The 15,835-nt window shown below is 35.7% G+C and overlaps 1 protein-coding gene across 6 annotated transcripts in view; it reads right to left on the reverse strand.

Moving 5' to 3' along the window:
- Positions 1-15,835, reverse strand: part of LOC134678038 (fasciclin-3-like) — a 341,696-nt gene that overhangs the window by 2,940 nt on the left and 322,921 nt on the right. For 3 of the 6 annotated variants that reach the window (XM_063536473.1, XM_063536474.1, XM_063536472.1), the window contains exons 6-12: positions 15,315-15,440; positions 14,793-14,984; positions 13,831-14,042; positions 13,368-13,527; positions 9,604-9,717; positions 1,027-1,066; positions 198-248 (exon numbers count right to left, since the gene is read on the reverse strand). In XM_063536473.1, coding sequence (XP_063392543.1) covers positions 198-248; positions 1,027-1,066; positions 9,604-9,717; positions 13,368-13,527; positions 13,831-14,042; positions 14,793-14,984; positions 15,315-15,440 — 895 coding nt within the window. Of the gene's footprint in view, positions 1-197; positions 249-1,026; positions 1,067-1,530; positions 5,936-9,603; positions 9,718-13,367; positions 13,528-13,830; positions 14,043-14,792; positions 14,985-15,314; positions 15,441-15,835 lie in introns of those variants that run through there. The other 3 variants (XM_063536476.1, XM_063536475.1, XM_063536478.1) reach the window with 2 other exon arrangements.

Here is a 15,835-nt window from a genome sequence, read left to right on the forward strand (position 1 = left end):
TTTAACAGATTAGGGTCAGAGCCTGAAAAAATCACCTGAGATTATTCATAAGTACTATATATAGTATATGAGCCCTATTTCAGTTTATAAGACAAGTTAGCAACAGTTAGCTTAACTGGCACCTATTTATTACCCACGCGTCTGTCTCATCCCAATCATAAGCCACCGTAAATAAGTGTCAAAAGTTAGCCACATACGTTCTAGAAGGCAGCGGGAACCCCTCAATAAGCACATCGCCCGCCGGCGTCCTTGACAAAACAGGCTTTATTTACAAAGCGATAGGGTACACATTTGTTTAAACGTATATTATACAGGTTACGGTTATACAGTCAAAAAATAACATTATCGGCGTTATAATACACATTGGCTAGAACACATATCCAGGACATAAATTGTAAAAATAATGGAAAGCCACTTAATTTTGGTATCTTTCACTTGCTCGGGTATCAATATTAAAAGCACGACGACTGTTAAACAATAGCTTTACAGTTTGCTCTCTTGAAAAACAAATAACTATTAATTGACTTACATTTAGAATAAATTTAAAAGTGGAAAAAATATCGGTGGAGGCCGCGAGTTCAAGTCTCAACCAAGGCAGTAATTATTGTTTGTTATAAAATTAATTTAACTATTCTTTGACTGTATATTGCTGCAAGTCAAACCGTGTAAACTGTTTTGTGGGACATTGTATCTGTATTAAGCTGTATACTTTTATGTTAATAAATAAAAATAAAATAAAATAAATTATTAAAGGAAAAAGCCATTTAATAATGTTAATCACACATTAAAATAAATAGTATTTTCGATTACAGTTACTAGCAAAAGTCGAAGTAAAATGTCCTCAGAACTCTTTTAAAAACTTTTTTTTTTAGTAATTACTTTGATTGATGTCAAGTTTATTCAACAACTGTATAAATCGTACAAATAAATAAGCTTTAATATGTAAAAAGATTTCAGTGATTCATGATGTTCTTAATGTTGTAAATTGAATAATAAATATAAAATAAAATTTAAAAAGACACTTACGATTCTCCCGAGTTCTTGGTGTGATCTCGTCCTCTGCCTCCTAAAAATATTAAAAATAACAAAATGATAAACGTTTTGTATTTATCTTAAAAGTCGAATATTTATACAATACAATATTTCTATTTCTGAGTTTATACAAAATACATTGTAATTTATAAATGAATTTATTATTGCAACCTTATTATTAATATTGTGAAACCGTATACCTCAGATGATTATTTAATTATATATACATAAGTTTTTTTTCTTTAAAGAGGAACCGTATGAGGAAGGTCTTCTACTTAGGTATTTTTAAATTAATTTTATTTATGTTATCGTTAAATTTTGTTTATAATGTGTTTAAATATCTCAATTTATTTCCCACTTGTTTCTCTTGCCCCATAGTTTTCCTTACCCCACCTAATTCTATACAAGTTACAAGGGTTCGTGATACGGGTCCCTGGTTCTTAATTGTCTTGGTACCTACCTAATTGTTAATGGAACGGTAAAAAAAAAACCAAATAATTACTTTAATAAATACTTTATATTCATCGTATCGTTTAAATATGGATCGTAAACACCGATGATTATTCATACATTCTAACGGTATAGTCTTTACAATGTGAACGTTCTTACGACGCGTCTGAACACCCCTTTACAATTTAAAAAATGTTTGATTACAAAATGTAATCAAAATAGTTGGAACTTTAATGATAACTTTTTGACTATCACATGAACTTTTGAACTCATGGCTGTTTTAAATTAAAAATCGTAATATCTATGGCATTGAATGAATTCAGAGCTCTAACCGCGAAAATCAAAGTTCGGAAATTGCGGGCTTCTTTCTAAGTCACTCTAATTACGCTTTCATTGGAGTAAAAGAGAAAGATTCCTGGAATTTGCGAATTTCGGTTTTCCCAATTTTTGTCTATGGTATCTGGTTTTTTGTACGAACCACCATGTGCCACAGACAAAAAAACAATATTCTGAATTAATTCAGTAACCTTAGTTAATATAATAGATAGTTAATTTTAGACCGTGTAATAAAATACGCCTTGCAAAGAACAAGTTCAGAAAAATTGTTTGTAAATGGTAACATTTTTTAACGTAATTCGACAATGCCAGAGACAATCAAATTAACAGTCCTCCCCAACCCCATCACAAAAAATTTAAATCATGTAAGAATTTAATATGTAATATTATTACAAAATGTACAAAACTTGAAACTAAAACCCGTTCTGAGCCATGCCGGGTCCAAAGGTCCCCATCACACTAACAGCGTGATTTAATAATTATTATTAAATAGTAATCATGTTATTTATTAATTGCACAGTGGCGTCCAGACGAGTCGCGTATTAAATATATCTATTTAAAAATTGTCAAAATGCCTATTACCAGATACGAAGCTAAGGAATATTGAGCTTAGAGAAGCTAGCTTTTTTGCAAAAGTGTCAAACGGCAGTGTTCGGAGGTTTACATAATTGACAATTTGACAGAAAGTGTTTATCGTGTCCATTTTAATGCGAAAAATGTACTGAAATTAGATCTGCTCATAATTATTTACAAATGCCGTGAAATTAAATCCTGTTGGTTTAATTCAATCTAAATATTATAAACAGAGCTCCAAAAAGCTACTTTTTAACAGAAAACTTGCGATGTTGTTAACTTTGACAGGATGGCAAATGACAATTTCTATTTAAAAGTCGCTATTTGAAGGTCAAATATTAAAGGTAGGTATATGAGATTCATCGGAACAGGGTACTATTATATTTTTCTGCCCATTTAGAGTATTTAGTAGATAACAAAATTGTCTCTCTGCAACATTGATACACAGTCAAGGTCATAAATATGTATATTATTTAGTGTTCACATATTTCTGTTCCTTGTCCGGGTCGATATTTAAGACTATAAATAACTATGCTCCTCTCGCATCGAATGATTATGACAGCTCATTTTTAAACTTCAAAGTTAAAGGTTAAGCACATTTATTTAGAAATGTAAAATAATAAAAATATGATAAAAGCATATTTCTTCAATATTTCTTTAAATTAAGCCCAACCAAAAGAGACTTCAAGGAACTGTCATAGGGACCATCGTTAGGTCCAATACCACGCGAGAGGTATTACAGCGACACTATTAATTGATCAACTGTGTACCTTATATCATTGTAATAAGATTGACGACTTGCTAGTTAACAGTGTGATGGTACAGAGATTGGCTTCCGTAAGTTTGCAAAAGCTAATTATTAAAACTAAACTGGTACAAAAATAAATCCTTAATCGAAATACTATTAAATCACAATGGAGGTGACTTATCGCGCTAACTTAAGATGTAAAAATACAAAATGGCTGCCGCTGCGCGCCTCTAGCGATCTTTTTACTGTAAATTCATTAATTATTGAAAAGCTCTATATTAACGTATTATACAATTATATATATTTTATTTCGTTATATAATAACAAAATACTTTATATAGTATTAAGTATATATTTTTTAACATTCAACGAAGTCAGTCATAAAAGGACAAAATTTGTTTATTTCAAATACATTACGATTAAAATTGTCATGTATATGTACTTTATAAAATGTTTATTAACCACTACGTTAAATATTTATAACACACCTATGTAAAGATCTGTACCAAAATTGAGTCAAAAATCATTGCTAGAGGCACGCAAGTATTTAACCAATATGTTACAATCAATATACTTAAGTATAAAAAAGTGGTGAAAGTTAAATTTTCAAAAAACTCTTTACAAAAGTTTACGATTTTTTTTCTAGTGTGTAGGCAAACTGTTTTAAATTTTCAATGGTAGATATTAATTATAAGTAAGTGAACGTATATGTAACCTACAGTATAAAGTCAATAATTGATATTACAGATGCAGTGCATAATTGTTTCCCATCTTATTTTCTCGGAAACTTTTGTATTTGTCATGCTACTTCAGTCAATCTCGGTACTTTTTGTACCGAGACTGACTGAAATAGCAAGACACGTTCGTACGTTTCCTTAAAAATACGATGGAAAATAATTATGCACTACATCTGTAGCATTATATTAAAAGAAATAAATTTGACAGTTTGCTTGCCCACCATCTAAAAACTCAAACAGCTAAAGATAGATGATAAAAAGCTTAAAAAGGTATAAAGTACAAATGGAGTTTATTTTACTACGATTTATGTACAAAACATTTCATAAAAATGGTGGTACGAACATAATACTTAAACTATTAATAGATTACTTTAAGAATGTATCTGTCGGGCAAGTAAAAACTTGCATAAAATGAAATCCTCAGCAAAAAAACTATAAGCGAATATGTCCTATTTAAAACTTAAAGATTTTTTTTGTATTTCTTTACACTATTCCTATTAACTTTATTTATTTTACTTAATCATATATACGATGGGATTATTTTTCGTTGTTTACTATTATTGAGATATTAATGTCATGTTGTTACATAAAATAAATCGTGTAATAAAAAAAATTGCCGAATTGTTACTACAAAATAAACTAGTTTTTTCTTCTTAAGTTACAAAAATGTGATCAGGCTTAAATATAAACACTTATAATAAATTTAAAACTGTATTCAATTATTAAATTTTAAAATATTCAAACTGCATAATCTCTTTATTAAAAATCTAAGTCAGTAATTATCAGATTTAAATGTTACATATTACCCTAGAATATATTAATAAGTAACAACTCTAAAGACATCTGGCACTAAACGAAACTAAATTCAAATTAAAATGTAAAATACATCTAAATTTAAATTTAAAATACATCGTAACTGTCGCTCTTGCGAGATCAAAATATCTTTAAACAGTAATTATATTTTTTGGTCAATTATAGTTAAATTTAGTGCATTAAAGTTGAATAAGAATTAAGAATTGGATAAACGAAGCTCATGGCTTTATTTAAATATTTACTTTAACACATACACTACTAGCGACCCGCGTGGCGGGTTCTCTGTCCGTAGGCGCTATTTGCTACAAATCGGATAAAACGTGTTATCGGCTACTAACGTAGCACATAGTCCGCGCTGGCAATGATGCGTTAAGGGTTGAAATTATGGAAAAAAATAACTAAAGAGATAATATTGAATTTAGAGGTACTTACACATATTTGCAGTTATTTTTACGAACAGTTTAGATGTTTAATCGTTCCCTACTATAAAAAAACTTCGTTTTCTTAGCATTAGAAATAACTTCGCTTGTGGTTCCAAACCGGGTACTTTTTACTGTAAAAATTTAAAGTAAATTATAAGTATTGACCATGCTACATTAAATAAATCCATTATTATTAAAAGTTAAAGAGCCTGATAAAAACTGCACGCTTCCTTCTATAGTTGTTTATAATGCTAAAAAACGAAGTATATTATAGTAATACAATTCAAAATTTACAAAATGTTTAGTCACCCAAACAAATAATACGAAGACATTGAAAAAGGAAAAGTTAAGAAAGCTATATCGTTAGCCGAAAGCTAACTAATTCCACTGACACCAATCACAAACTTAGGGCCAATTTTTAAAGTGTAAGTATGCTTTTTTTATCATTAAGTAAAAGTGGAACTAAAACATTCAATAGTAAGGTTTTAGTTCCACTTTTACTTAATGGTTGCAATTGAAACCAACAAAACAGGTTCTAGAATTACTTAGACCTCTAGTTTTAGACGTGTCTCCTTAAGTCGGGTTTCTTCGTTATGTAGAATTTTATTAAAAAATACTATTGGCCCTAAATTGGTTACAAGCAACTGAACCAACAAAATCTTTTCTTGTCTCCTAGTCCTCCTAGGCCTCCTAGACGGGGGTGTCGGGTTTCTTCGTGTTCCCGTTCCCGATGTATTCGTGGTCGTGTGTCGGGTTCTCGGCGCCCTTCACGTCGTCGTGCGGCGGCAGCGGAGCCTCGGAGTCCCCGTCCAAGGGAGGCGACCCTGAGCAATATATAGCGATCAAGAACTTACTTTTGGTTTGGTTTACGCTTTGGATCTAGGCTCAAAGAAATATTGAGTTTGTATATACAAATTTACTGTCGCCAAGGTCAGTATGGTTACAGTTATTTGATAGTGATCTTATTCTTTATTAAAGCACATATTATTTTTGGATTTTCTACAAAACCATGAGTTTTGTTTTATGGGTCAAGATGACATTTTTTTTTCTAGCTAAGCTAGTTACTACCTGGGCTAATCCTCCATTAGTAAAATGGTTTACTTGATAAGTTATTAGTTAATTATTTTCGTGTCTCAATGTTGGGCAAAAACTATGTGTCCTTTAAGGTAATCAAGGTCAAATTGATTTCCACCTTGGAATGAGAAAATAGTGGCGTATGAAGAATTTTTAAACAATAAAAAAGTAAACGAAAAAACAGTCCATTGTTTTTTGATTTTTTTTAGAGACGTATGGTATGGTTTGTCCTATAAGGGGTATCCAGACGGGACTGACGAAATCAGTCGATTTGTTCAGGAAAATAATTGGTCAATCTCATCTAGCGTCCACACGTACACAAATTAAATCACCAATTTGCATTCTACTATGAAAATTGGCATTTTTGTGTCCGCAGCTGCTGATGTGATCGGGGAATCAAATTGGTATTTACGTCCGCACGGCCCTGTTCGATCGGAAAATTTCATCAGATTGGCGTAAAATTGTCTCGTCTGGATACAACTATATTTATCCCACAAACTACATGCCCATTGGGTATTTGAATAGTAAACTTATGTCCTTGCTAAATGTGCTAATATTTAACTGATCTCTGAATGTACGAAAATGATCTTTAGTTTAATAAATTCGCTATGTAGATTGCATCGCTTTGTTACCTGATAATTTGTCCTTAAATATTTCGGTGGAACTTCTTAGCGACTAAGACGCAATACATTATTTAATTAAAATTTTCAAATAATTTAAATTATCATTATTTAAAATTTAAATTAGAAGTTGTCCCGTTTCCGAAGTTATCTAATGTATTTTATTTATAATAAAATAAATTAAGAGATCAAGTTTTAAGGTTTTTGTCTTGAAAAAATAATTTTATACATAATTCATATCACTAAGAAAGACTTTTATAGAATATTAACAAATTATTTAAATAAAAATGAATTGATTTGAGTACTCGTAATAGTTGGTTTAATACTTGTATACCTATGCCACTCACATAGATTTCTTATAAAATATTAATAGTCGTAAAAACAATTAGATCACTAACGATAGATTGACAAGACAGGTATATGGAGTTATTTTTTAAATGATTTATTTAATATTCGTCAGTAACCACTGCCTTTGCGAGTAAAGAAACAAGTGCCTAGCAGAGAAACATAACGTTAATATAATATCTTTAGTTATGTTTTTAGCTATTTATTAGGTATTAACTACAACCATCACCACACAAACTACAGAATCTACCAAAAAACCGCCCCATATTAGGATTCCTTGTGCCAGGTTTAAAAACTAAACTTAATAAATACCTACATTTACATTTTTCCCGAAAGCCATTTCACTGGGAATCGAATCCAGGAATGATTGTTCACTCCGACTATGATATATTATGTGTATTATATTTAAGGTTCTAAATATTAAAACCCTTAAAGAAAATTGTATGCGGTTAATTATTAACTAAATATGAAATGTATCGTAGAATTTCATTCATGAATTAATAATGAAAACATGCATGTTTATGAAAAGTTAAAAAATGACATGCGTTAGTCATAATCATATAATCCAAACATTTTAACATCCATAAAAGTATTTTAATAAACATTAACCAGACAGATCATGCTTAAATATAATTAAAAGATTTTAAAGTTAAATTCATGCAAAAAATTAAATCAAAAATTTTCGTTCTTGATCGCTAAATATTACATCGCTCTTTAAAATATAATTAAATACTATTCTAAATATACAATTGATTATAATAATAACATAAAGACGAACACTGCCATTATAACACTTAACAATAACTAGGGGTTAAAATAGTAATCCTGATTATTTTTTGTAATTGTTTTGTGCGAGGATCGAAGCGATTATTATGGGGAAAATACTTTAAAATTCACAATCATTTTAAAAATAAAAATGTATATCAGAAACTGCGATTTATTTCTTTTTCTGAGACAAACTGTAGAAAAACAGAAAACATTTTTGCATTGTAAAATTGGATATAATTATTAAATTAAGTATTTTCAATTTAATATTAATTTAATGATTGTGAATTTCTTGACGAACTGCATAAAATATAGGTCGCATTCCTTGGCATGCCTAAAATGTCAAATAGTTGCACAATACTTTTTTCATGATTCTTACAAATGTAAGAGCAGTCACGACTGCAACGACACGACGTGTTGCCTCTACAGAGTGCGACAGCGCACTTGTAAATTCGTACGTAAGTGTGACAGGAAGGCAACACGTCGAACGTCGTTCGCGGTAGGCCCTTAGTAATCACGAGTAACAGTGGTTTGCCTAATATCTGTTAAAGTGTTGACCTTCAATAAAAAAATAAATAAACGTGCAATAATTTTTAACTATTTTATAAAATTTAAATAAAGTGCATAGGTAAATATGAAAGTGTTAAAATATTTTTAATAACATGTCTTTTTATTTATTCACGTGTATTTGATATCTGTAGAAGTGTAGAAATAGTAAAGGTACATATTTATTTAGGAATTAATTACGTATTTGTGTTTTTTTAAAGCAGATTTTTTTTTGAAAATCTAGACATAAGCAACCCACTGGAAGAAATCTAGCTTCGTGATTTTGATTATTATGATAAGCAAAAAAAGCACAACGCAAGCGTTACGTTCAATTCTATGCACGGCTTGCCAATGAAATCATTTACCTGCTTCAAAAAGAGTTACTAGAGTCGGTCCAAGAAAAGTCTGCAGCGGATTTGATAGCCCACGCAGTGCAAGTGTTTAATACGTTATAATTTCATAGAAGTTTAACATTTAAAATAACACTTGCACTGCGTGGGCTATCAAATCCGCTGCAGATTTTTCTTGGACCGACTCTACCGTAATGCCTACAACAGACTTGACATATAAACTGGGGTGAGTTGGTTAAAACAAAACGGTGACGTAATGGCGAGCTGATTTTGCACACACACATTGCTCAGTTATTTCACCGCTCGTTGTCGAGTTGTGAATGTGTGTGCATATTGCTCGCAATACTAGGAAATCGGCATGTCACATATGAAATCACAGTTTTGTTTTAGTAACCCTACCTCTGCTTATCTGCCAACCACAAATGTTCCAGTTCCGGAAAGTTACCAAAAAATTGGAAAGGAGTTTCACAAAATAATTGAGGATGTTTCCCAGATTTGTCAGATCTTTTCCAACTTTTCAGTAACTTTCTATACGTTGCACATCTGTATAAGTACATAATTGTTTCTTTCGTATTTTTCCAGAAACGTTCGTAAATCATGTCACTTCAGTCAACCTCAATACTTTTTGTAACGAGACTGACTGAAATAACAAGACACGTTCGTACGTTTCCGTTAAAATACGATGGAAAATAATTATGCACTACATATGTACTTCCATCTCTGTGGTAATGCCATGTAACAACGGCGAGCACACAGCGCCATCTATACGTAGAAGTAGGAACTACAACTGACCTGCGAAGCACCATCTGTCGGTGGCCTTGGCGAACACCACGAGGAAAACGGCCAGAAGTAGTATGAGGACCCCGACCACAATGCCAACTATCGCCCCGGCTTCCAGCTCCATCCCTGGAAAAATTTAAAGATTATATATTGAAAAAAAGTTTAAAAAGGGGTCAAGGAATTATTTGAAAAAGGAAAACAGGTTTGTAAAAGGCGGATAAATGTAGAAAAATATGTGGAGAAATATGACGTAGTAAATTTCTTTTCAGAAAATAATATCAAACACTTCGATAGGCTGTACATTTAAGTAATGGTAAAAAATAACATGCTTTTACACATTTTGACGGTCAAGGCAAATATGTAACTACAATAATCAGAGATTTAAACACATTAATACTAGCTACTACTGGAATAATATTAGGGACAATTCATTTCGAGCTGTTATCATTCAACTAGTACTTAACTAAAACACGAATTAATTACCTTTAAAATACTCACATTCAAGTAACATGCTCCTAATTGTAGGTATATACCGTTCTCTACCGATGTAGGTAAATATTGTAAAACATCATCATGCAGTGTTCTAGTCGCCCAAAAAGCAAAATTTGCCAGGACAATTTTGAGCTGTCAAAGTTAAACTGCAATGGAATGGGAGACCATTTTAGAGGCCTCTAGGCGACTAGAAGTTAAACCATACTCGAGCATATTTCACATCCATAAGTATTAATTTTTTATAACATCTTGTATTTTTATTAACATCTACTAACAGCACAGAATAAATAATAGTACTACAGTTCGTTTTTTTTTAGCATTAGAAAGAACTCCACAGAAGCAAGCGTGCAGTTTTTATCAGGCTCTTTAATTTTTTTTTTTTTTTTTTTTATTATGCATGGGTTTACTCATGGCCACAGACTAGCCGAGGCGTAGACGTGGCCTACGATGGAGCGAGCTCGCCCAGAAGGTGCCTGTTCACTCTTGATTTGAAGGTTGCCGGGTTATAAGAGCACGGAAATATAGACGCCGGCAAGGAATTCCATTCCTTGGCAGTGCGCATAAGGAAAGTAGAAGCAAAGCGCTAATTGTTAATAATTATTGAATTATCTAATGTAGCATGGTCAATACATATAATTTACTTCAAATTATTACCGCTAAAAGTGCCGGATTTGGAACCACAAGCTTACTTCTGCGAAGTTCTTTCTAATGCTAAAAAAAACGGACGATAGGTACAGAAGACTCACTCTCTAACAAAACGCGTCTGTCACGATCAGCGCAGATATGTTCGCTAGGTGGCGACAGCGCCACGCGCGTATTATGGCAAACCCCAAAATTGGGGCCGAACGGATGTACTTTTAGCTACCTGTAGCAAAGCGACGAAATCTCGGAGTGAGCCACGCCTGCTAACAGTACTAACCTACACAATTTAAATTTATATTATGAATTTGAAAGTCTACTTATATTTTCTGGCATTAGCTACTTGATATAAAAATAAATACTTACCCAAAAATAATATAATCGATAAATAAAAGAATTGCGCCAATTAAAAAAAGTGGAAATTTTAAAAATCCTTACGCATAAAACAAATATTATGAAAATTAAAGTTCCATGTGAATAAATCAAAATAGCAAATCGAAAAGCAGAGTTTTAAACTTTTTGTATTAGTTAACAAGAATAGGTGTAATTAATGTGGAAATTATGTATAAACTTGTTTATAAAAAAAGGAATTAAAACTTGCCCTCAAATATAAAATAAATCTAAATTAAAGACGAGCATGCCAAAAACTTAACAATACTTTTATTTCAAAAATACATTCTCGATGCAGGCCTGTAGCAAAATACACGAATATCAGATCATTCGCATCATTCTTACCATAAACATTCAGACGCAGGATCGAGGCCTGAGCTGTAGGTTATAAAATAAATGATTTTACCAGCAAGTAATTATCTTACAGGTGTTATGATGTAACAGTACACGGGATTATTATGCCATGTAGGTTTCTTGATAATTGGAAATTCTAGAGCGTACCTACGTAAGTATTGAACAACCTATTTAGGTAGGACCCTAAATGGCGCAACAATCGCAGAGTGTGATGGTAAATGAAAATGAAATTTATTAATAACATTAGGTACCTTAAAGATGTAGTTAAAATAGTATTTAGTAGGAGTTTCAGCAGTCGGAAGTATTAAAAGTATTTAGTAAGCAGTTAATATATCCATTGTAATATGAAATAACTTGAAAGATATAGTGAACAAATACCGAATATCAGATTTTTGGCCTCACAATTTCGCTATTAACACACTCGACCATAGCTCAACAATTCTCGTAGCTAGGCAACAGCAAAACTATTAACTTAGCACTCACGCTGTACATCTTCATAAAGGGTGCTAAGCTAATAGTTTTACTGACGTAGTAAATATTTCTGGCAGACTTTGAGTGGCAAACTCAACTATTACATATAGGTACCATATTTCAGCTCTTTACACGAAACTGCTCAGAAGCCGCTCCGTACCTTCAGACATACCTACCCTTCGACCTTAGCAAACCTATAACTTCACCCTCGGGCCTGCAGCCTGCCGGTCCGGTTTTAAAAAACTTAACCATTAGCTTATAGTTGCGCTCTCTCGAAAGGGTCTCTATGGAAGACCAGCGTCGGGGACCTCAAAGGTTCTTTGACATGATGCTGAGTGGAGACCATATCAGAAATGCTTTATAACCAATCTATGTCAGTGTTATTAGTTAAGTTTATATTAAGCGTTTTTTTAAATAAAGCATCTTCTATTCTATTCCATTAGGCGCTGACGCCGATTTCCAGCGTTGAAGCGTGAGCGAGTAGTTCCGTTCCTCTTCTGGTGTCGGGGGAGGACTTACCAGCTGGTTGCTCCAGGGTGCTCAGCTTGACCATGAGCCGCTTCTCCCCATACCTGTTCGATAGTGTCAGGAAGTAGTTCCGTTCCTCTTCTGGTGTCGGGGGAGGACTTACCAGCGGGTTGCTCCAGGGTTCTCAGCTTGACCATGAGCCGCTTCTCCCCATGCCTGTTCGATAGTGTCAGGAAGTAGTTCCGCTCCTCTTCTGGTAACGGGGGAGGACTTACCAGCAGGTTGCTCGAGGGTGCTCAGCTTGACCATGAGCCGCTTCTCCCCATGCTTGTTGACCAGCGTGAGCGAGTAGTTCCATTCCTCGTCTTCTGATGATGGAGAAGGACTTACCAGCGGGTTGCTCCAGGGTGCTCAGCTTGACCATGAGCCGCGTCTCCCCATGCTTGTTCGATAGTGTCAGGAAGTAGTTCCGCTCCTCTTCTGGTAACGGGGGAGGACTTACCAGCAGGTTGCTCGAGGGTGCTCAGCTTGACCATGAGCCGCTTCTCCCCATGCTTGTTGACCAGCGTGAGCGAGTAGTTCCATTCCTCGTCTTCTGATGATGGAGAAGGACTTACCAGCGGGTTGCTCCAGGGTGCTCAGCTTGACCATGAGCCGCTTCTCCCCATGCTTGTTGACCAGCGTGAGCGAGTAGTTCCATTCCTCGTCTTCTGATGATGGGGGAGGACTTACCAGCTGGTTGCTCCAGGGTGCTCAGCTTGACCATGAGCCGCTTCTCCCCATGCTTGTTGACTAGCGTGAGCGAGTAGTTCCATTCCTCGTCTTCTGATGATGGAGAAGGACTTACCAGCGGCTTGCTCCAGGGTGCTCAGCTTGACCATGAGCCGCTTCTCCCCATGCTTGTTGACCAGCGTGAGCGAGTAGTTCCATTCCTCGTCTTCTGATGATGGGGGAGGACTTACCAGCGGGTTGCTCCAGGGTGCTCAGCTTGACCATGAGCCGCTTCTCCCCATGCCTGTTCGAGAGTGTCAGGAAGTAGTTCCGCTCCACATCCTCGCTGGTGACGGGAGACAGGACGAGGGTGACGTTGTAGTAGCCGCTGCCGTGGACCTCGTCTTGCGGCTGAAGAAATAATACAAAATCCAACATTTAAAACTAATAGTGTTACTGTTAGAACTTATAAACCAAACAGTGGCCTATTTTATAAAGCTACAATTGACGGTCACATTGAGCCAGCTTCAGTGGATCCAGGAAATTGTTTTGGAGGGCATTGGGTCCAGAAGGGTAGATTTATCCTATTACTTTTGATGGAGAAATTCTAATTTTTTTAGGAAAGGGCTTGAGACCTTAATCTGCCCCTGGTCTTCTTGGATCATGATGCCCAAGATAGTGATCTGCAGTTCTCTATATGTACTCGTAACTTACCAATCGCAGTGGATGGAGGGCAGTCCACACGCTGTTCTCATTCGGATGGCTGTTAGGGTGCCCAGGCACCAGGGTAACGTCGGACACCTTCCATTCCACCGAGGGTTCAGGGTTGGACCTGACGGTGACGTTGAGACGACCGTCTTCTTGGATCTTGAGGCCGAAGATGGTGATCTGTTCGTCGCTGCTGCCGTCGGCGCGGCGAGGAGGGTCTGTGGAAAATATTAAATAATTATTATGGAAAACTGTTTAGACGACAACAGTTTCACTCACTTGATTTTTTGTCTCACGAAAGTTTAATATCAATGAATATGGAACAATCTTTTTTTTTGTTGCGGATTATATAATTATGACAAAATGTACGCTTTATTTTGACGAAACCTGAGGTGGATGAGCTATCTGTATGATGAGGAAGCCTGCGCTGTGGATCTGATCTGATCTGATGCTGTTATTATTATCTTTTGAAATCTACTTAGGAATTAGTTCCATAAGGGCTAGTCTTACACTGCACATCAAGTACAGGTCTCCAGAGGCCTATTAAGTATCAGATGAGACACTCGGCATAGCCTCAATGCCTATTGACTAGGCTAGAAGGTGATCAGTAAGTAACTTACACTGCACATCAAGCTGCCTGCGGGCCTCCAGAGGCCTATTGAGTCCGAGATGCGACACGCGGCACGCCAGTGTCTCCTGTAATCATCAGCCGTCAACACCTTGTTAAGCTCCTGGGTCACGCCTTCCATCAGTCCTTGCTCGGAGGAGTTGGACAGCCGTAACATTAACTTACACTGCACATCAAGCTGCCTGCGGGCCTCCAGAGGCCTATTGAGGCCGAGATGCGACACGCGGCACGCCAGCTGTCTCCTGTCATCATCAGCCGTCAACACCTTGTTCAGCTCCTGGGTCATGCCTTCCAGTCCTGGCTCCGAGGAGTTGGACAGCCGTAACAGTAAGTAACTTACACTGCACATCAAGCTGCCTGCGGGCCTCCAGAGGCCTATTGAGTCCGAGGTGCGACACGCGGCACGCCAGCTGCTTCTTGTCATCATCAGCCGTCAGGACCTTGTTCAGCTCCTGGGTCACGTCTTCCAGCCCTGGCTCCGAGGAGTTGGAGATGACGGGGGGCTTCAGGCCGTTCAGGATTTCTTCGTCACCTGGAACAAAGTAATAAGTGTTATGTAACAATAGTTATTTACGATACAAGTACGGAAACTACGAAATTCGCAACGAGTGATAAATTGTGGCAACGACACGAGTGCGAGCGTTTGACTCTCATATCTGACCTTTATGTTGCTTTAATGACACATATGAGTCCTATATAGACGTTTCAATTATCATTATCTTATCTTATCTTTCGCCCTCAGGAAAATGAAAATCGATTGACACTATTTACAAAAAACTGTCAAGTAGCCAATTAGTGCCACTTCTTCCTCTCCACTGACTTCGCACGTTGCCAATAGTATTGTAAAATTCATCTTACATACCTAAATGCCAGGTGATGTTGGCAGCAGGGCGCCCGCGCGGCACTCTGCATATCGCCCGGATGGTCTCTCCCTCTTTCAACTCGTTTTGTTTCGGCGAAACTATCAATTCGGGGTTGCCAGGGGGTCCTGAAATAAAAGAAAAAAAAATTGTATTATCGTTGATTTTTGTTATTTATTGTAACATTGTGCTACTTTTATGGAACCTTGTGTTTATTCTTGTTACATTAATGAAACTTATTACGTATAATTACAGCTTCATAGATTACACGATCTCCTACACGTCTCCGTTCCATAGCTCTTTTATGGGTCCTCTAGAGGGAGCAAGTGATATTGCTATCTCATTCTACCGCATGGCTGCGTCCCTTAGAGTGGCTGGCGTCGGCCCATCGTGTAGAGGAGCCATTATGCAATATTTTGTTAGTTATTGTAACATAATGTTACAAATCTGTAACAATGTGTTACTTTTATGTAAGCTGGTGGTCGTTGTAGAACCGAATAAAACACGTCCCGGTTTCATGCCT

The sequence above is a fragment of the Cydia fagiglandana genome, chromosome 27 (genome assembly GCF_963556715.1).
Source record: "Cydia fagiglandana chromosome 27, ilCydFagi1.1, whole genome shotgun sequence".
Lineage (NCBI taxonomy): Eukaryota > Metazoa > Arthropoda > Insecta > Lepidoptera > Tortricidae > Cydia > Cydia fagiglandana.